General features: G+C 39.8%; 1 protein-coding gene across 2 annotated transcripts in view; it reads left to right on the plus strand.

The window, feature by feature from the left end:
* The window catches only part of SYNE2 (spectrin repeat containing nuclear envelope protein 2), a 191,338-nt gene that overhangs the window by 72,576 nt on the left and 96,893 nt on the right, over positions 1–21,869 (plus strand). For both annotated transcript variants that reach the window (XM_055802696.1, XM_055802691.1), the window contains exons 44-55: positions 234–590; positions 2,051–2,212; positions 3,555–3,692; positions 8,486–8,641; positions 9,009–9,274; positions 10,406–12,509; positions 14,004–14,326; positions 15,315–15,459; positions 16,189–16,404; positions 16,790–17,055; positions 17,779–17,935; positions 20,638–20,793. In XM_055802696.1, the coding sequence (XP_055658671.1) occupies positions 234–590; positions 2,051–2,212; positions 3,555–3,692; positions 8,486–8,641; positions 9,009–9,274; positions 10,406–12,509; positions 14,004–14,326; positions 15,315–15,459; positions 16,189–16,404; positions 16,790–17,055; positions 17,779–17,935; positions 20,638–20,793 (4,446 nt within the window). The remainder of the gene's footprint in view (positions 1–233; positions 591–2,050; positions 2,213–3,554; positions 3,693–8,485; positions 8,642–9,008; positions 9,275–10,405; positions 12,510–14,003; positions 14,327–15,314; positions 15,460–16,188; positions 16,405–16,789; positions 17,056–17,778; positions 17,936–20,637; positions 20,794–21,869) is intronic.

Genomic DNA, 21,869 nt, shown 5'->3' on the forward strand with positions numbered 1-21,869 from the left:
GATTATTTATCATTGTCATAATGCTTATAACTTCGGAGTCCTTTGTTCATAAAAATGGCTGACTAAAATTACTGATTTAGTATTTAACTCTCTGCATGCAGCAAACAGGTCTGCATGTACTTTTCAGCACAGATTGTTGTTTATTTATGACTTTAGTGGTTGACTTTAGATCTTAGCATTAAGTATATTGATTGAAGATGCTTTTCAATAGAATGTTTTCTTTCTGTTTAAAGGAACAACAAGGACCTCTTAGTCGATGCGAAGACATGTTAAAGAAGATTTTGATTTTAGCAGAAACTGTTAAACAAAACACCTCTTCACCAGGGCAGAAGTTTATTAAGGATGATATTGAAACACTTCAGAGTAAACACAGGAGTCTGGAAGAAAGACTTGAAAATGTTGAGCAAAAGGAGGAAAATATTTTCACTGAAGTCCTTGAGTTAAAAGATGAGTTTGGTAATGAAATGCAGATGGAAGATAAGGCAGATGCAATGCTGAAGAGAGAGACACAGATCACTTCTGATACTCCTGTTGCTGCAGAAGAGAGCCCTGCAGCAGTGGAGTTAAAGGACCCTTTTGAAATGCATGATGTGAGTATATTTAATGACAGTCACAATGGGAGACTGGTTAAGGAGGCATCTGTGTCTCAGATGCCTTTTGTATGTTGCATCCTATATTGCATCCTTCATTTCATTGAAATGAAGCCATCTGTAATTATATGTGTTTAAATCAAAGATGTGGAGAAGAACTCCCGTAACTTACTTTAACAAGTCTGTGACAAGCCAATAATGTCTATTCAAAACTGCAGTCTTCCATTGAAACACAACCTGCACATAGCTTTCTCTTGCTTGTGATTAGGGCAGGTATCCTTGGTCAGGATACAAAGGGAGAAGGTGTATAGATGAGAGAACTGCAGATACACCTCTGCCAAAGGACTTTGAGAGCTTCTCTTAAACCAGTAGGGCTTGTTTAGAACTGCAACACAATTTGTGCTATTTGTTTTCATAAATAATGTTGTGCCTTTCAGAGATCTAATGTTAAAACACAGTATTTACGGTCACACAAGCTGGTTGTCTTTTATATTGTTTCTCTTTGGATCAAGACGTCAATGGAAATATGTCAGAGAGAGAAGCAAAATGGTCTGCTTTTGGAGGAAGGCAGTGTATTGATAGATAATCCGTTACAGGGCATCCATCAAAGCAAGGACAGATTGGGGCAGACTCTTCAGGTGCCTGACAAATATGTTCTAATACATGTCAATATATATGCATATATACGCCTGTGTCTGTTCACCAGAAATGCATATGTAATTCCTTAAAACTTGTGGTCTTAGAGATGTATTTTCCTAGTCTAATGAAAGGAATGGTAAATTATGTTCTCCAAATCATCCCCTCAGTCTTGCACATGTGAAGCATGCAAGATCTCTGCACATCCCCAGGGCTTGGACCTATTTTCTCCATGATGCAAAATGTGCAGCATTCCTGTGAATTTAACACATTTTGTCATCTGCGTGCACTAGGTAGGTAATGAGAGGTCACTAACCTGGAACCATTGATCTTTAGGGGACCTCAGGACATTATCACTGTAAATTACTTCACATGTGCAAAACTGAGGGAAGGATTTGGAGAATTCCCTCGTGGACCTGACCATTGAGTGGTAGCAGTAGCTGGGAGAGATGACCATCAAAGTATCAGAGTGGAAACCATCCGTACTGCATTTTCTGGAGAAGGAACAAGATCAATAGTTAGAGTTGCCAAGTGTGTCTGAGCAGAAACTTCTATGACAGTATTAAAAATCATGTGAGCCCTTACTCCTGTTTGTTTTGTCCTGAAATTGTTTCATAGTGATTGAGGTCCCAATACGGCAAACTGATCTGAGCAGGCGTTTCCAAGAGGCTCTGGGTTTGGGTTACCTCAGCCTTTTCAGCTTCCTTCATTAAGCTAAATTGAAGAAAGTGTAGGCAGCTTGTGGAGTGTGTTATTCCTTAGTAAACTTAGAATTTGGACTGTGACTTTTACTGGTTGTGAACATTTTGTATTTTTCAAATCAGGGGGAGGTTGATAAAGAGAGCCCAGGTATGGACAAACATGAGAAGGTCCAAGAGGACATTCTGGACAACACGGTTCAGGGTGGTGAAGCAGAACTAGAAAGACATCAGGATGGTGTTGGTATTGAAGGTGATGAAACAAGAAAGGACACCCATCCAGCAGAGGTAACTGAACATGAGATTCCACAAGACTGATTGAATTTGAGGGTATATGTATACAGTTTAGTTGCAGTGGGGATGATATGACTAATATATAAATAATAAAACCCTCAAGTTACAGTGAGCTATTTTTGTCTGATGTGCTGTATGCTTAGTATGTGTTAATATTCTGAATCTTTTCCTGTACATTTAAAATTAGTATGGAGGGAATTTTTTTTTCCATTAGTGATTTGCTGAGGATAATGTATTCCAAGTCACCTGGACATTTTGTGACGTTTTCTTACCATTTTGCTTCAATACTGTTATTCTGGTTGAGTCTATTTCATTTATTTAGATTTTTTATTTACATCTTTACTTTGCACGTAGGAGGCTGCATTTGAAATGCTGTGTCCTGTTTTGTGCACCCTGGTACAAGGGAAGTTTTGACAGAGTAGAGTAGTGTTGAGGAGCTAGAGCCATAGTGAGTGGGAAGAAACAAAGTTCTTGCTGGAGATGAAAAAGCTAACACTAACAGGGCTCTTGTTGCTGTCATCCCCTCCCTGAAAGGGGTGTTACAGAGAAAACAGCCAGGCTCTTTTCAGACCTTAAGTTTCAGCAAACTGTGTGAGATGCTGAAAGCAGTGTGGTTGTGACAAGATGGAGCACGGTGTGCACTCATGAGCTTGCCGAGAATTGGGGTATATCTGTTCATTCTGGGTTGCAGGTTGGGCTACTTTCAGTACATATCCTGTGTGACTTGCAGCCACTAGCTCAAATAACCATGCAGATTCATGCTGTAAGGATTTGCCATTCTTTTATTTTGTGTAGGTGGCCGTTTTATTTTATCTTGTTTCCAGATGATAAACAAACTCAGGCAGAACTTACAGTCAGCAAATACCTCAGCATGTACATACAACAAATTCCTGGGCTGCCCAGGGAAGTATCCTGCCTGGTAATGTGCTGGGTGCCTCACCACAGACTCTCTGTCTACAGTACAAGTACAAGATTGGAGCCTCAGGAAAAAGTCTAACCTTTTTTAAAAATGCATTTGAGATTGCATCCAGGGGCACACAGTTCAAGGCCCATGCTTAGAGTAACAAAGCATGAACAGTGTAGGTAGAAGAACCACATTTGCAGTCTGCAATTTTTCTAAAAATTCATAACAGAATTACAGCACTGCTTCTCCTAGATGGTTTCCTTTGCCATAACCTTGCCCACAATAAATTATGAGATGTAGTTGTGGTTTTCCTCATCTACCTATAATTATGGGCTTTGTAACTTTGTCATCTCAAGCACTGTAATTACTGCTCAGCAGGTTTGATTATGGCATTTTGATTACTTGTTTCTTTTATTTTTCTTACACCAAAAGGAGGATGTCAAGAATCAGTCATATAGAGAAGATGTGGAGCAGGTTCAGCAAAGGGTGTGCCAAAAGAGTCAAGTCCTGAAATCTGCAGCAGTTGAGAAAGGGGGTCTGCAATCTAATCCCCCAGTTCCTGCACGTGAGGTAACCCACATTCTGTTATTTCAAGCTATATTTGTTAGAGTCACTGAATTTTTGTTTCCACATGGGCTTCAGCTGAAGTTCTGTTATAAAAGAAGAGGCAATTACTGCTGCATCAAAATCAAGATGTTTGTCTTGTGTACACAAAATCAAGTATATAGTTCTGCTTTATGTTCATGGTAGTTTTGAACGTTATCCAGAGTGCTAGCCACATTGTATTTTTCAGTGGATATGTTCAAAAGGGCAATATTTGTTTTCAGAGCCATCATAATCAGTCTTTATTTTATGATATTTAGAGGTTCTTTTTAAGCTGTTAATCAATACAGCTTCTTTCCATGTCATTATAGTTAGCTGTGGTAGTCTTTGCCACCATAAGGAAGGCAAATCAGAAAACTGAAATCCAGGAGTGACAGCATAAGAAAATAAATAAAATAAAACAGAGGAAGAAGGATGAATTCAAGCTGAATGAATTACAAGATGCATTACTAAATTACATTATTACTAAGTCTGTTCTTTAAAGAGTAAGGGTATTACATTCACAGGTGCCCTGTGACTGCTGATCCTTGGTCACCACATTCTTAAATTGAAGGTAGGGCCAAGCTAATCTTCACAGTGAAGTCTATGGGCCGTTCCACAGCTGGCCTGTCCATTGGCAGATCTTACCTGGGGCTTGCACACATCTGCTGTAACTGGAAGCCTCAACAAAATCTCCCAAAGGTCTTGGGAGCCTGGGGAGGTCCCTGCTGACTGGGAGCTAGCCAGTGTTATTCAAATTTACAAGAAGGGGGTGAGGGAAGACCCAGGACACTAATCTCAGTTCCTGAAAAAATTATGGAGAAGATCATGCTGGGTACTATTGAAATCCTCTTAGAGAACAACACAATCATCATAGAATCATAGAATCATTTAGGTTGGAAAAGATCTTTAAGATCATCAAGTCCAACTATAAACCTGCCACTGCCAAATCCACCACTAATTGCCACCATGTCCCTAATTGCCACCTCTATATGGTTTTTTAAATACCTCCAGGGATGCTGACTCAACCACTTCCCTGGGCAGCCTATTGCAATGCTGGGCAACATCCAATCTAACCTCCCCTGGAGCAACCTGAGGCACTTGTACTTGGGAAAAGAGACCCACACCCACCTCGCTACAGCCTCCTTTCAGGCAGCTGTAGAGAGCAATGAGGTCCCCCCTGATCCTCCTTTTCTCCAGGCTGAAGAACCCTGGTTCCCTCAGCTGCTCTTTTTAAGACTTGTGCTCCAGACCCATCCCCAGTTTTGTTGCACTTCTCTGGACAGTGTCTTTCTTGCAGTGAGGGGCCTAAAACCAAGCACAGTATTCAAGATGCGGCCTCACCAGCGCCACAGGGGCACAATCACTTCCCTAGTCCTGCTGGCCACACGGCTTCTGGTACAAGCCAGGATGCTGTTTGCCTTCTTGGCCACCTGGGCACACTGCTGGCTCATGTTCAGCTGGCTATCAGCCAGTACCCCCAGGTCCTTTCCCACCAGTCAGCTTTCCAGCCACTATTCCCCAAGCCTGTAGTGTTGCATGGATGTGTTGTGACCCAAGTGCAGGACCCGGCACTGAGTCTTGTTGAACCTCAAACTGCTGGCCTCAGCCCATTGTTTCAGCCTGTCCGGACCCCTCTGCAGAGCCTTCCTGCCCTCCATCAGATCAACACTGCCCCCTGACTTGGTGTCATCTGCAAACTGACTGAGGGAGCCCACAACCCCCTCATCCAGATCACTGATAAAGATATTAAACAGGACTGGCACAGATCAGGCACAGTGAACGTGAGTTCATGGAGAGAAAGTGCTGTTTAACTAATTTGATATCCATCTATGATATTTACCTAGTGGGTAAAGGGAAGGTGGTGGATGTAAAAAAAAAAAAAAAAAAAGATGTAAAATTTCGGGATTTTAGGAAGACTTTTGATACTGTTGGTCACAGCATCCTTCTGGACAAATTGTCAAACTGTGGGATGGGCTGGTTCACAGTGCACTGCGTGAAGAAGTGCCTGAAGGGCAGAGCTCAAAGGGTTGTAAAGAATGGGACTACGTCTGGCTGGCGACTGTACCAGCGGTGTACCTCAGGCTTCAAATCTAGAGCCAGTTCTGTTTGATATATTTATAAATGATCTAGGTGCAGGAGTTGAATGCACCGTTAGCAATTCTGATGATGATACCAAACTGGGAGGTGCTGTTGAACTCTCTTGAAGGACAAGATGCCTTGCAAAGGGTTCTAGATAGATTGAAGCATTGGGCGATGGTTAACAGGATGAAATTTAACAAGTCCAAATGCTGGATTCTGCTCCTGGTATGGAGTAGCACTGGGCACGTATAAATTGGGAGAGGAGTGGCTGGAGAGAGAAAGGGATCTGGAGATGCTGGCTGACAGCAGGCTCAATAGGAGTCAGCAATGTGCCCTGGCAGCCAAGAGGGCAGGCTGCATCCTGGGGTGTATTAACCACAGTCAGTCAAAAGAGGTGATTACGTTGGTGTGGCCTCACCTTGAATAGTGTGCGCAGTTCTGGGCCCCACAATTGAGGTGTGAAGGTCCTTGAATGTGTCCAGGGGAGGGCAACACAGCTGGTGAAAGGGCTGGAAGGCATGTCCTGTGGGGAGCGGCGAAGGACTTTGGGCTTGTCTGGTTTGGAGAAAAGGAGGCTGAGGGGTGACCTCGTTGCTCTCTGCAGCTGCCTGAGCTGGGGAAGTGCAGAGGGAGGTGCTGATCTCTTCTCCCTGGGATCCAGTGACAGGACACTGGAAATAGTTCAAAGCTGTGCCAGGGGAGGTTTAGACTGGACGTTAGGAAGCTTTTCTTTACCAAGAGGGTGGTCAAACACTGGAACAGGCTTCCTAGAGAGGTGGTTGATGCCCCAAGCCTGTCGGTGTTTAAGAGGCATTTGGACAGTGCCCTTAAAAACATACTTTAACATTTGGTCAGCCCTGAATTGCTCAGGCTGTTGGACTAGGTGATCATTGTAGGTCTCTTCCAACTGAAAATACTCTTCTGTTCTAAACTGACAGACTTTCACTTCTGACTGTGATTGTTTATATTCAAAAGATTTGGAGCTTGCAAAGGGAAAGGGAAGTAGGTTCTGCTGTTCTCCTGAGGAAGGTGTTGGATAAGAAAGGATTTAAACTATGGGTCATACCCAAGCCTGAAGCCAGAGTCACATTTGGTGGTTTCCTGGAGGCCTGCACGGTGAAGAGTCAACAGGGGAGCCCTGGCTTTGTCTGAAGGACAGTAGCTGGTTAGCAGCCCCCATTCTCTTCCCTTCTCATGTTTTGCTCCTTCCCCAACCATCTAGTAGACTGAAAAACTATGGGAAACATTAAAATTATTGTGTTGGGAGGTGGACACTGTCTGTGTGCCTGTGTATCTGGAGAGGTGGTGCTACAGTGTACATTGAGTCATACAAACAAGCAAAACATGTATACAGCAATCCTGATTTTTTTTTTAGTGTCAGGACACTTTTCTGTGTGTTTTGATGCATTTATATTTCTATCTGGTAAAGTGGATTTTCTCCTCGCTCTGTGATAGCTGAGCTCAGTTTTTCTGCTTACTTCAGTTCTGTGGCACTCCAAAGTCTTTTTAAGATGAAATCTTATGTCTGAGTTGAATGTACAATCTCCTATATGTTTCCCACGCTTAGGAGCAGGTATATGTTTTAGTAGCTCGTGACCCACAGAGAAACAGATGACCGTGACAGTTTACAAGTGATACGGCTGTGGGGATAGTTGACTGCTTCCTAGTAAAATAGTATCTAAAGTAGCAATACAGTAAGTTTATCCAACAAGAATTTATCATTGCTCATTTTATATGTTGGTACCATGGGGAAGCTCACACTGTAGTCATATCTGCGTATTTGTATGCATTCACTCACGTGAAGTCTATATGTGGAACAGATCACAGTTTACCAGATAGAGACAAGGACTGGGGGAAGGGAAATGCAGAAAGATTTTTAAGGTATTGCCGTGTGACCCAATAAGCCTGTGACATTTCATTTATATTGTTGTATGCAATAGCTGAAGGTGATTTAGAGGATTACGTTTTACGTCTGAACTGGGGCTGTCTAAGAGCATCCAGTTGGGCAATGACCTTGGCTCAGCTGGTGGACTGTTCAACCTGGCCACACCACAGGTGACTTGTTCTTCTGCCATTGTGGGAATTGATGGCAGTGCCAGGGACTGGCTCTGGAGCCCCTCATTCCCTTCCTCCCCACCCTGACTGAGACATGACTCCCTAATGCTCTTGCCCCTGAATTTGGATAGCACTTGTGGCAGTAGCAGCCGTGGCTTTGTGTCACAGGCAAGCTGCTTCATGCGTGAGTGAGTCCTTGAAGAACAGTTGGAAGAGATGGTCTTGGTGAAGGACACAGCAGTATATTAAGGCAGGTGCTGAGCAGAAGGAATGTGGTTGTGAGGAAAAGTTAAAAGTCCATGAATGTGTAAGGAGGAGGGGGAGAAGACAGGATGGACTTGTGAGTTTATCAGTAGCAGAAGTGGGTGCAGGGAGGATGTTCTTTGAAGGTGGGGATGTCCGAGTTTCAAGCTTAAAATGATGGGCAGAGATTTCATAGGTATCTGAGCAGTGCTGGCAAGCCAGGGTGAGGTGGAGGGTAGTGATGGAGATTCTAGCCTCTGGGTCCTGGTTTACCCACAGAGGCTGTGGGGGAAGCCACAGCAACCTTTAGGCATGGCTTAAACACGTGAAGCAAAGTGTTGCAGTCGGAAAACTTGTTGATTTAGGATCCTCAGAAATAAGAATCCTGTTTTGTGTTGTAGGACACAGGTGCAGAAGTGGTTGTTCAGAAAGAATTGTTTCCCGGAGTGCAAGTAAATACTGAATATTTTGAAGAGGAACAAAAGGTCAATGAGCTGAAAAATAAAGTGGCTGAACTGGATATCGTGCTTATAAATGAACAACTAAAAGAGCTGGAGGTATGGAAATTGCGAAGTCATTCCTCATTGTTAATGTACTGATACACAGAATTATGGTTCACTTAGCAAAATTCTTGCATATAGTCTTATCTGTGGTTTGACTGCATGATTAGTCCGTTTGTCTACCAGGTAGTCTACAAACACAGTGTCTTAATGCAGGTATGTCCATGTAAATTGTACGGCTCTTCTAGAATGCAGTAGTAGATACACCTTCGATTGCATGTGTGCTTCCATGCATGCTCATTTGCATGTGAATGAGGAAGTGTATGTTTGTAGGTGTATCGGTATTTAACTATATTTTGTGTTGAAAGCTGAAAGTGTTTAAGGTCCTCTTTTAATCTCTTCTCTGTGGTGGGTTTGGTTGTAGAATTTACAAACTGAACTGGAAACATGGAAAGCAAAATCTTTATGTCATAGTCAAGAAGCATTTCCCAGTGCAACAGGATCAAACAGAGCAGAGCTGCAAACCACAAAGCCTGCGGTGCCCTGCTGGGACAGGCTGCTTCAAGAACTAGATGCTGTTAAGGCAGTGAAGCAACAACAGTACTGTTTAATTAATGAGTACCAGAAAAATCTTTCTGCTGCACAGTCCTCAATGAAAAATTTGTCAACAGAAAAAGATAACATAAAAATGTAAGTATAGTTGAGGGTTTCTGTGAGTAGGTTGAACAAATGTGATCCTAGACTGAATTTTCTGCCATACTTCAATAATACTCAGACAAAGATACAGTGTTTTATCTGTCTCATTGATGTTAGGCAACAAGAGAAGTCTCATAGATTTGTAGGTTTAAACAGCCCTTAAAAGAAGCATTTCTGGTGGTTCTCTGCCATCCTTTAGCATCATTACTCTTTTTAATTTTTTTTAGGCAGCACAAAGAAATGGTTGCTGTGCTAAAAACCTATACAAAAGCCATATTAAAATATTATTGAAAAAATATGGCAGATGTGGAAATATTAATTTCTTTTCAGGGACTCATCAGTTCTGATTTTTTTAGGGGGGAAAATATCTCATTGCTCTGAAAAATTAACTTTCTTTGATAAGAAGAATTCTGTGGCAATAAATAAGTCTGCAGAACCAATTCACAGTTAATCAGTTAACACAAAATGTTCAGTACCCACTATGAATTAGCCTTCAAACCATGGAACTAGCCTATCAATCACAATAATTTGAAAATCTTTAAAATAATTTATATAATTGTTAATTTACAGCAAAGAGATTGAAAAAATCTAGCTGCTAAATGTAGGTGAGAATTTCAAAATACTCCTGGAGGTAAAAGATGAGTAGATGAACTCCAAATTAATCTTGAATGAATGGGAATTTTTTAAGTTTTTCTTTTAACTTTATCTTCATTGTAAATCAGAAATTACCATAAAATGTTAATTTGCTTAGAGATGACTCTAACACTATTCTTTATTTTGAAAATTTTATTTATTGTAGCTTTAAAAGGAGACTACATTTCTTTAGGAAATGATGCATTCTGTATTTGCATATACTGCAATTTTAGATAAAATGCATTAGAATGTACCTCTCCTGCAGAGATAACTAGAAATAACTAATGCTGTACAGATAAGCAAGAAACAATGATACTACAACGGTGATTAGGAAATTTGTGAGAGAACATTGAGAGACACATGTAATTAAATGAATAAAGTGAGTGAATCACTTTTGAAACAGTCAAATTCTTTTTTTTTTTAAATGTGTCTAGTCCATGTTTTAGGAACTTTTTAGGGTTTATTTTTAAATGCTATTCATATTTTTGACAGAAGTCCTATGAACAATACAGTTCTTCTGGAGAAAATTAAGGCATGCATAGAGTCCTTACGAAAAGAAAGAGATGTCTTAAACCAGTTGAAAACTCAGCAAGAAAGTTTATCTCAGCATTTAACAGGCATGGATAAAGTGTTAACTGAAAGCCAAATGAGGCAACTGGAGCTATGGTGGCAACACATGGAGCAAACAGTGCAAAAGAAACATGATCAAGTTGTGGCAGAAATTGATGAATTTAACCTGCTTATGAATAAAGCACAGGATATTCAGAGACTGATACAAGAGCAGTGTTTACAAGTGGAGTTACATTCCTCCGCTGCAGGAAAAGCCAAATATCCTGTACTTTGGATGACAGAGCTACAGGACATTAAACATGGTCTTTCTCTATTAACAAGGAGGATTGAACTGCAGATGAAAAGAATTTGGAGTGATCAAGAGAAGGTAGCTTTGGAGAGCTCTATACATGACCTGCAGAGCAAATTGGAAGCATTATCAGCACAACAAACTCCTCGAGAGGATGTTCAGATCACTGGTCCTGCTGTCATGAAACATGAAATGATGAAGAAGATCAAAGAAAATATTTCATGGGTCAGAGATTCACTGTCCTTTCTTGATCAGAAAGCAGCACTTTTCCCCAGTGATGTTAAATCACAGATCAGAAGTTGTCAGCTTATGAGCACAGAAGTTCTAAACAGAGAGCCTGTGATTGTATCGCTGGATTATGGGCTCCAACACATCATGCCCAGCTTGAAGCCTGAGGAGGTATCTGATATGAAGTTTCTTTTACAAACATTGCAGGATTCATACAAGGCTCTGGTTTTAAAATCAGCTCAAAGATTACAGCACTTAGAGTTCCAGCTGGAGGAGAGGCAAAGACTTATTGCAGAAATAGAAAAAGTTCATTGTCAGCTTCGAAATGCTGAGATGCTTGCCAGGCCTGATATGAACCAAACCAGCACGTGGTCAGAATTAATTGATCGACAAGCCATTTTAAAGGAGATTTTAAAGGACGTACAGGAAATAGAAGGGCTTATCTCATCCCACTATAAAGAGAGTCAGATCACAGCTGAGGATCTGAGCCTGTCTGAACAATTATTTTTGATTGATCAATTAAGAAGTCTGAAGAATAGAGCAAAGAAGACACAGAGGCAAATTCAGAGTAAACTTCATGAAGTAGAAAAAAAAATAGCTGTCTACAAAGAGTTTGCTGAAGGAATAACTTCATTGCAACAAGATCTTGTCCTGCAGTATGGTGAAATGAACTTGGAAGAAGATGAACTACTGGGCTCCGAGCAGGAATTAAAGGATAAATGCAAAGCACTTCAAAAAAAAGTATTAGATTTCCAGTTCAATTTGTCACAAATAATGAAGTACAAAGAAATATTTGAATGCGTAGGTCTAAAATGGGACTCACTACAGCTAGATGAATTGCAAACGAAATTTTTTAAAATTAAAAATAAAATTAAGGGCAAGATAATACGCTTTGATAATGTCGTTAGGGAATGCAATAAGATTCAAGTGTTGCTAAATGAAATCCAGGCTATAACATCTACTGTAAGAAAAGAAGCTTACATCCTAAATGACGGCTCTTGCTCTTCTGCTGAGAATCTTATGTCTGCACAGATTCTGTTTCAGGCAGTTCAACAAATCTTGTACTTAACCCAGGAGGTAGCAAATAAAATAAACAAAAATGATGTCCTTGATACACGATTCAAAGAATCTAAGAGGAAAGAAATAAAGAGCCTGGAGAAGGATGCTGAGGAACTGAATCAGTTTCTTCAAAACCTCATCTCTGGTCTCCACTGTGTAAATAAGGAAGATATCCAGAATGAAGTAGAATATATATTTCACATCATAAAGCATATTCAATTAGAGCTCCAGCAGCCACTTCTGATAGACATAAAAATAATGCAGTATGAAAAGTTACGATGGGAAGCAATTCAGAAAATGATGCAAGCAAAGTTCTCCGCTATTAATTGTATAATGGAAAAAGAGAGAAAAAATCCAAAAGAAAAATCTCTTGCGGCTGGTATAGAAACAAAACTAGAGACACTGCAAGATCATGAAACACAACTGAAGATAGACATTGCTGCCCGTGTTGTAAGTATATTTATTAAAAATAAGGTATAGCCATATGTCTTTTCCCAATAATTAGATCAGCTGTCTGTGACTGTAGTGTTTATATTTTAATGACTTATATGCTTCTTTTATTCTAATAACTGAATTGGCCGGTGATCATCTCTGCATTGACGGATATGATGGGAATCATGATAAGAAACCAAGGATACAACGAAATTAGTTGTATTCAGTTTGATTATAATTGAGCACTGGGGTTTAGCATAAGAAAAGAAAGGTAAAGGGGAGGAAGGAAAATGTTGAGTTGAAAAAAGACTGGGTGCAAATTGTCCTGGAATTATTCTTGGAACTGATTTTATGTAACATTTTTGGTATTGACAGTGATGAAAAATACAGAAGTTCCTTGTTCCTACTATAGTGAAAAAGCTTACTCATTGGGAATGATCAAGGAGAGTAAAGCACCAATGTGGTCAGGCTCAGGAAGGATAAGCAAAGGAAAGACAACCAGGATCCAAGGCTTTAACACAAGTATATAAGGCATTGCTGGAGGATCCACCTGATTCTTGATGCGTTTGTCAGGAAGGGTCCACTCAAACTGGAACAGATGCTATTAGAGGGATGAAGACTGTTGAGGGTAGCTGATAAAACTGAATTTGCTCAACCTCTTAAGCTAAGGGCAAGCGGGAAATCTAGTTGAGAAATGTAATTAGGCTGGAGGTAGACTTAACGAATGGAAAAGGACTACTTAAGCTAAAGGGCAGTGTTAATACACAGAGAAAGAATTAGTGAATAAATTTACACTGGAAACCAGAAGAGTGGTAATCTTCATAGCAGATTGGTTCTGGAACTGCATCCAGGTCAAGACAACCTGTGCCATGATGGCCCAAAGGATCAGTGGATACAAATGAGGAAATACGAGGTAGTAGCTAATAACAGGGGGAGGGACTCTGCTTCACTGATGGATTTACGGTTCTGCTGCTAGATTTCCTGGCTTGCTGTGCTTCATCTTCACTGCTTGGGTGTTGTGTGGGAAGCACAATGCCAAAGTTCCGCTGCCCTGTGGGAATCCAAGAGCTGGCAAAGTTACACATCATTCAAGAAGAGGGTTTAGTGAGAAGTAGTTCAGTAAGTCAGAGTGGGTATACCGCCTGGAGCAGAATAAAGCATCAACGTGTGGGCTTTCCTTGTCGGAACAGGACATATGGGATGCCATGTCCGTAAGGGGTCTTATGGCTTTTGTCTTCTGCCATCCTTCTCTCTGGCTTTTTCCAGTATTGGCAGTTCCTACATAACCCCTGTTCCTGCGGTTGAGAGCAATCAGTCCATAGGTTACAGCACTGCTCTGTGACTGCCTAGGTAGCAAAGTACATTTGCCATGTGTCCTCCCTCACTTCCTTAGGCCAGTTCTGGGAGCACTGGTCTCAAAAACAGGTGTGAAATTCTGAAAAGACCATCGGGTGGTCCAAAGGAGCACAGCGGTCTTTCTTAATTGTTCCTTTGTCTTTTTAACACTGTCAGAGTGCTCTGGAGGAGGCATGTAAAGCTGGTGAGCTTTATACCAAGGCTGTTCAGAGGGCTGCCACGTTCCTTGAGGACTATGAAGCTGGACTCCAGTCTGCCACAGCAGAGCTCGGTAGCTCAGAGGAGATCTGTCAGACTCCACAATGGAACGAAGAAGAGTTCAACTCTGCAAAGGCTGACATAGAAAACGTGTACTCCAAGCTGAAGAACGTAGTGAAACCAGAAGATAAAATATGCCTGGAAAATACTTTAACAGAACTAGTCAGTAAGAGTTTGGCATTAAGGGAGAAGGCTCAAAGAAAGGAAGCTGATGAACAGAGGTAAGTTTAAGAGATCTTCCTGGGTCGTGTTACTTATTATGAAGAATTTGGCTGATAATAAATGCAGTATTGTTTCTGCTGTCATAGAACCAGGTAATTCAGCAGAAAGAACTGTAAGCATTTCTGTTGTTTCTAGACGTGATAGTAATGGAAGGAAAATTACCAGGCAGTAAGCATATTGCTACTAATTCACAATGCAATAGTTTTTAGTATATTGCACAAAGTGTGTATGGGGCTTGACTGAGGGTCATAGGGTGCCAGAATCAGAGTAAAGCACATTTTCACAGTCTCTAGTTCAGTGCTGCTGTGGGTTAGAATGGTTTTTGGAGGCGCCTTAATGTGTGTCTTCCATAAGCTATTCTGATGGCTTGAGAAAGTAAAGACCAAACAAGACACAGGCCATAGTTTCCTTCCTTCAAATACAGGTGCAGAGGAGATCTGAAGGGCCTTCAGATACATGTACACAAACAGTTTTGGAGATAGATTAAAAGATTTTTAAATTGTTTGCTCATGATCCAGTGCTTCTGATTCTGTTGAGCGTAACCTTAAAATCTGGTTTTATAATCAAAGAATTGGACAACCTTAAAGGCTTTGGTAATAGAAAAGAAATGATAAGATATAGAAATAAGACGTTGGAATTGTGCAGAGCACACGTCGTAGGGAAAAGTAGAATGTGTGTTACAAACTGGAACTAATTTTTGGGAACGTCTGAGGAGGATGGAGACCTAGATCAAGACATACAATTCTTTTGAGCAGCTCCTAGGGTGATATATGGATATGCATACCTATATTTCTTTATCTCTGGGGCATTTGTACCTGCATCTCTAAAGTATCTTGGATATCGAACCTGAAGTATATAACAAATAGTAAGGACTGCTAGTTCAGAAGATTCTTTTTAATATTTTTTTTTTTATTCTAGTGGGCATTATGGTTAGAGAGAGGAGCAACCACAACAGATTTTAATCAGTCTCTTAATTGTTTCCTACAGGTATTTTGAAAAATACAAAAGCTACACAAAAACCAAAGATAAGGTGTGTGATAATCTTAACAAACTGGAAAAGATGCTTAGACAGTCTTTGTCTCAAATACCAACGTCTTACAAAGAAGCTTTGGAGCACTTAGAAGAAAGCAAGGTAAGAGAGGCTCTGAAGAACTTGAAAAACTTACACAAAACTGTGATGTAGCTGTGCACACAGTATGGTGTCACAGTAGAAAGAAGTTAAATTCCTTTATCCTGCATTTATGTATATATAAAACCACAGAATATATACCTATAAAAAGACCAGATTATAATAGGTCACATAAAAAGAGTACGTCATAACACTGTAGAAATCAAACATTGTCTGTGCTTAAGATAATGTTGCATTTTTGTTTAGATCCCTCATTGCTTCTTTGCAGGACCAGGACTGTTCAGATTTCTAATATTGCTGCTGTTTTCTCTCAGAAGTGAAAACCAGAGGATTTCCAGTTTCCCCCCCCCAAGACTCTCTTGCTGCCTCCCCACCAGACCTCTGCTATAATCAGCTGCTTTGCTGCCTTCTCTTTTAGTACTCATCATATTACAGGCTTGTCATTTTATATATCTGTAGCTCCTGCTCATTTATCTTCCCTTCCAAATAACTAGAAAGCAGCAAGGACAACCTAATCACCTGGGTACACTGTTCTGTTTGGTTTGTTTGTTTTATTTACCCCATATTTCTCTGCAGTCTTAGCCAACAGAATTCTCTCATTACAACCATTTTTAACCAGCTCAGTGGAGTTGTTGCCATTTTATTAGAGGATCCTAATCATATTACTGAATGCTTCATTAGCACTTCTAACCGTATTGTTTTATTTATTTACTTGTTTATTTTTCCTGTCAGATTTTAGTCTCCAACATTGACTTGGCTGAAGATGATCTTGTGAAGCTGAGGCAGGTCTCTGGAGACCTGATGAAATTACGCTGCAGAAATGACAGGGCACTGGGCAGGATTGTAACAGTGCTGTGGGAAAATTGGCTGAGTTTGCTTGAGGCTGCAAAAGGGCTGGAAATTAACTGTGAAGAACTAAAGCAGGAATGGAAATTCATCAATGAAGAGGTGACTTGCTCAACAAACTGTAGGTTTGGGGGAATGTGGTAGGGATGAGGCCCTCAGTAAAATGGCATGTAAACAGCTGACATCAGTGTAGAACATCATTTCCCGCTCGCTGATCAGGCAGTTGTCCCTAGCCTTTCTTGAACCCGGAGTAAAAAATGATGGGGATATTTACAGTACAAATTCTCTGAACCCAGAACAACTCTGTTTGTGGTTGTGTGCTTTGTTAGAGTAAACTCGAATGTTTTAGCACACTTCAGAGGTTCAAGCTCTCTGGCTATGTAATTCCCAGGACTTAGTCACGCATATGAGTAAATGAATAATTTAACTTAAGATGGTGGAATAAAAAAATCACTTTACCTCATGCTTTGACTTACTGTTTACTTAGCTGGAACGTGAAGCAATAATTCTCGATAAGCTCCAGGAAGAACAGCCAGAAAGTCTAAAAGAGAAAGAAAAGGCTACCAGAGAGGAACTGGTAGAATTACTAGATTTTGTGAACTCATTTGAGGAAAACATCAACCAGCAACAGCTCCTCTTACTCTTACTTCTTCACCGAATAAGAAACATCCTGAATACATCTGAAAATACTGAGGCAGAAGCTGCCCTTCCTGCCTTATGCGAGATAAAGGCAATGCAGGATCGATGTAAAAAGTAAGTGGTGTGAAATTTCTGTTGAAGATATGACATAGGACTACTTATAAGCACAGTGTTTTATTGGGTATTAAAGAATAAATGAAAACTGTAATGCACTTAACAAGATAGTGAATGTCCTACTGGGTGAGACCAGTGCTCCATCTAACCCATCTGCTGTCTCCAGCATGGACATTGGGAGATACTAGTTAGGGAGAAGACCTGAGCCTGGCCATACCATGTTAGTCTGCAATTTGTGTTCAAATGTAGTAGTAATCGGAAGGGATGACAGCCAGTTTTGGAGGTTTCAAGCTCTTGTGAACTTGAATGAGATATGTGGATCTTCCACTCTTAGGAAAATCGAACCTTGTGTTTTTTGCAACAGTGCAACTTTTGCCTTACTAAATGAGTGCCACTGTTTAAAATTTGCTTCAAGTATTTTTTGCAAATCTGTGATTGTACTTGCCCTTCTCCACGCCTGCTTTTTGACATGGAAATCTTTGTGAATATCTTCTGTTTTGCCAGCATCTTCAGACTCTTGAGAACCTGAGCTCTGTTTGCTGTTAAAACACACATGCTGTCTGATTTGGTCTACCAAGCATACTTCATTTAGCAATATCTGCAGACTCATTTTTGAGGAAACGGAGGAAATAAAGGACTCTGAGATTTAGTTACAGAAAATAATATATGCCTACTTGGGTAGAGCCTAACACGTAATGTATTCTTGCTGGAAATCTTTCATAGGTTATATGAAAAGACTCAAGACCATAAGGATTCCGTACAAGCTGAGATTCAAGAGAGGAGCAAGATCACTGAGGAAATAAGTGCTGTGACAAATGCATTACGGCATGCTGCATCTGGATTATCACAAGATGCTGCTGGAAAGGCAGGACAACTGGAGGTTGGTAACGGCTCTGTTATTGCGTGGGGACACTTTGAATATGATCTCTTTTATCCTGTGACTTGAACTTGTTCCAGATAGAATTAGTGGCAAAGTATATGCTATGCACATTGACTTGAAGAGAATGAATCTGGCTCAGTGGAGTATGACTGGCCTTGCCATATCTCTGGTTTACAATCCTCTCCCTCTACGTGGTCTGGTTAGCAGGAACAGATCTGTCTGTCCAGACTGCAGAGAGATTCACAGTCAGTTGCATGCCTTTTAGGAAGGACTACTTAGTGTACATCCTGCACCCCTTCCCCCTTTGCATGCCTAGCCAGAGCAGCTTCAGATGCTCTGGATTTGATGTCCCACATCAGGGGGTTAACCTGGTAAATGCTTTTTTAGAAATCCAGTTGTGATCAAGACCAGTCTCCAGCAGCAGCAACCAGCACTCTGCAGCAACCCAGTCCATACATTTCTATGATTTCAGTATATTTTTGTTACCCTTCTTCAGACTTTATGAAATGCTATTATTCCTAATACTTCCTGAATATGGGGTTATTTATTTATTATTTTAATTATATCTGTTTCAATTTAGTCTTACTGTTTATATTACTACCTTAATTTTTAAATCTTGATCAGAAATTTATTTTTAGTTATATTCAGTTATCTTTTAACTATAGAACATCATTATTTATTTATTTATTTATTCTAGCCTACTAAGGCCTATCACAAATTTGGACTCTCTTTTCTCTGTCTTGTATAAAACCAATAGGAGTCTCTGCCATGTATTTTCTTTAGAAGGTGTATGCTTAAAGCTGGCAACGGGCTAGGAAAAGCACAGAAGCCAAAGACTGTGGTGGCAGATATGAGCATTTCCCTATGGGTTAGCATGGGAGAGGAATGTTAACTACATCTTTTGGAAGTTCTGAAAACCCATGAACCAGCATTTGTCCGAAAGGGCTATTTTTCCATTTAAAATTATTTAGAATTAGAAGTTAGAGTTGGGTCTGCTCTTTTGCTGAGGTTTTTTGTATCCATGAGGAAATGTTACCACTGCAGGTGTTTGATGCCTGCTTTTTTCCCCTCACATCCTAACTGTGCTACTCTGAGCACCTGAAAGTCACCCAAAAGTAAGCTTAGACTTTGTTCCTGATCACGGCAACAGTAGACACAAGCAAATTGTTAACAGCAATCCTGGCAAATGATTTCTTCGTAGCAGTGTATCGCAGCAGGCCTATTCCTTTTGAGAAGATTCAGCCAAAAGGATTGAAAAAGTATTGCTAAAATCTGCAGGGCAATTTCATTCCTACTTCCAAAGAAAACCTAGTTTCTATAAAATCTATAGCATTATTCAGGGCTCCATTGCATTTCTTGAATGGAAATGCCTATTTTACTTATAGATGATAGTAAGTCTGCGTTAGTTGAGTGGTGAAGTTGTAACTCACCAACATAGATGGGTATGCAAATGGGAAGTGATATCATCTAGATCTAGTCCCCTAGGAAAAAAAAAACCAAACCTGGGACAGTTTTGACAGATGTCTGCATTCTGGCTAAATAATCTGTGAACATGCATTTATATACAGAAACGAGTTTGCGGAGGCATGCTTTGTTTTTGAGATTAATATTGTAACCGATTCTTCCAAATTCAAGCCAGGGAATCTCTAATCTCCTGTAAATGTTGGCACAGTCTCACCCGGACCATTTGACAACAGCGGTCTTCTCTGTGGTAGAGGCACACAGCTGTTTCATGGCTTTGAGTTTTTTTAATAGCAGACCCAGCTGTCATGGGGTGATAGGAAGTAAATCAGTCTCGGACTCTTACATATCTCTTCTGTGCATTGTATTTGTGTGAGGGAAAAGATTCCCATGTAAAGACTAGGAGTTAATGGATTGTCATTACCCCTGTTTGAAAAAGAAAAGGATGTTAATTTTAATGTCTTTCATTGCCTGGTAGGAGCTTTGGATCACTTTTCCCAAGAACTTGAGTTAACGTTTGAATTTCTCAAACAGCTGAACATTGGGAAAAAGGACCATAAAGGAAAAAAACAGAACTCTCCAACTTGAAATTCTAGAAAACTTTCAAAACAAATAAGTTTCTTCATTTATTCTGCAATAGAACTTAGATCAGATTTTATTTCTAGGCCACAGGCTGTAGTCAGTTGTTCAAGTTTCTTTTATCTCACAAAAGCTACATTCTTCGTGAAGAACTGGAAACTACTGTTTTGAAAGGAGCCTGTTGTGCTGCTCTGCGTAATTGCCTGAAAGCAGACACTTCAGCTTGAAACCTGTTGCTTTTTGTGGCCTTTGTGTTGTTTATAATAATGAAGAAATGAGCATTGGCTATTAAACGTCATTCAAAGGGAGAGCACAGGGGTTAACAGGGTTAATCTTAGGAGCACTTCAAATGATTAAATTGCTATACCTGTCAATAAACATCAGTGCGTCAGTTGCCTGACATGGAGTAGTATTAAGTTTAATTAATTCTTACAGATTGAAAAACATTATTTGATTAAATGAGTGAGTATTTCTCAAAGTTAATCTGCTTGCAGAGGTAGTCAGATTAGGTTTGATATCACAAAACCAACTTTTCCAAACCATAATCATGGTAGGAAATACAAAGCATAGTATGTATGTATATATATGTACATATGTACATATACACACATGCACCCAGTAAAAACTGGGTTAAACTGCTGAAGTTATTCTTAATTTTGTAGGAGGTTCAGAGCGTGATTGGTAAAGAAAATCAAACTCTAAAGGATATCATGGAGAAACTCCGGATCAAGTATTCTGAAATGTATACAACAGTTCCTGCAGAAATCCAAACACAGCTGGAGGACAGCAAGAAAGTATTGCAAGACCTAGAAGACAAGGTGACTGTTGTAATTTTCATATTTACCTTTTTGTAATGTATAAATAAGTGCAGTAATACTTGATGAATGTTGTAACTAAATCTCAACTTGAAACATTGATTATTTTCATTTGCGTTTTCCTCTCGGGGAACATGTATACCTGAGGAAAGATTCCTCGTGTTAATTGTTCTCCTTTTAGAATAACCTTACAGTAAGTAAGCAGTGTGAATATAGTATTTTCCTTTTCTGTTAGAAGAGGGCATTGCAGAATTGCTAGCAACAAAGTCTTGCATGTGATATAGGATGCTGTCTTCTATCCAGTCTGATTCTTAAACTACACTAGTAATCAAAGTTGATTGGAAAGTTGTATAGCTTAACTGAGAAGCTATTTTCAAAACTGAGTAAAAAGAGGACTTTGAAACCAGATATTTTTTAAACTAATTTGCACACACGGTAGGGTATCACAGCATGGTTCTTTATAGCACACCTTGAGACATGGTTGCATTCCTTTAAAAGCAGGCAGGGCATTTAAACAACTAAATAATATTGCATTGGGTTTTTTAAATGTTTTCTATCTACAGGGGGTATAAACAGTTTCCTGAAAGCAAAGTTAAAGGAAAATGGAGTAATATTGTAAGTTTGAGGTCAAATTTTAGCCTGGTACAATTATTGTCATTGTTATTTATTCATTTGTGTTACTTTTAAAAAGAAAAAAAATCTTTCCGTTCTCTTATTTCAGAAATAATAATATTTAATGCTAATTTTAAAGACTAAATCTCAGTTAATTTGATAAAATATGAAAGTTTAATGAAACCATTCTAAAATCCAGTTACTTGCTAATGTCTATCAGATGATTCATTCGTGTTTCATTAAATATTTAGAGACATATTCATTACAGCTTATTAGTTTTAATTTGGATAACATTGTAGCTTCTGTTTTGAAATGGAACCACTCTTTTCAGAACCAACAACTGGGTAGGAGAGAGAAGGAGAAGGGAAGTAGAACAGTATTTATGCTTTGGGTTGGTGGTTTTTTTTTTGGTTGTTTACTGTTTCATTTACTGAGATAAAAGATTATCCCAATGCACACATTACATG

This window comes from Falco peregrinus, chromosome 1 (genome assembly GCF_023634155.1).
Source record: "Falco peregrinus isolate bFalPer1 chromosome 1, bFalPer1.pri, whole genome shotgun sequence".
Classification (NCBI taxonomy): Eukaryota; Metazoa; Chordata; class Aves; order Falconiformes; family Falconidae; genus Falco; species Falco peregrinus.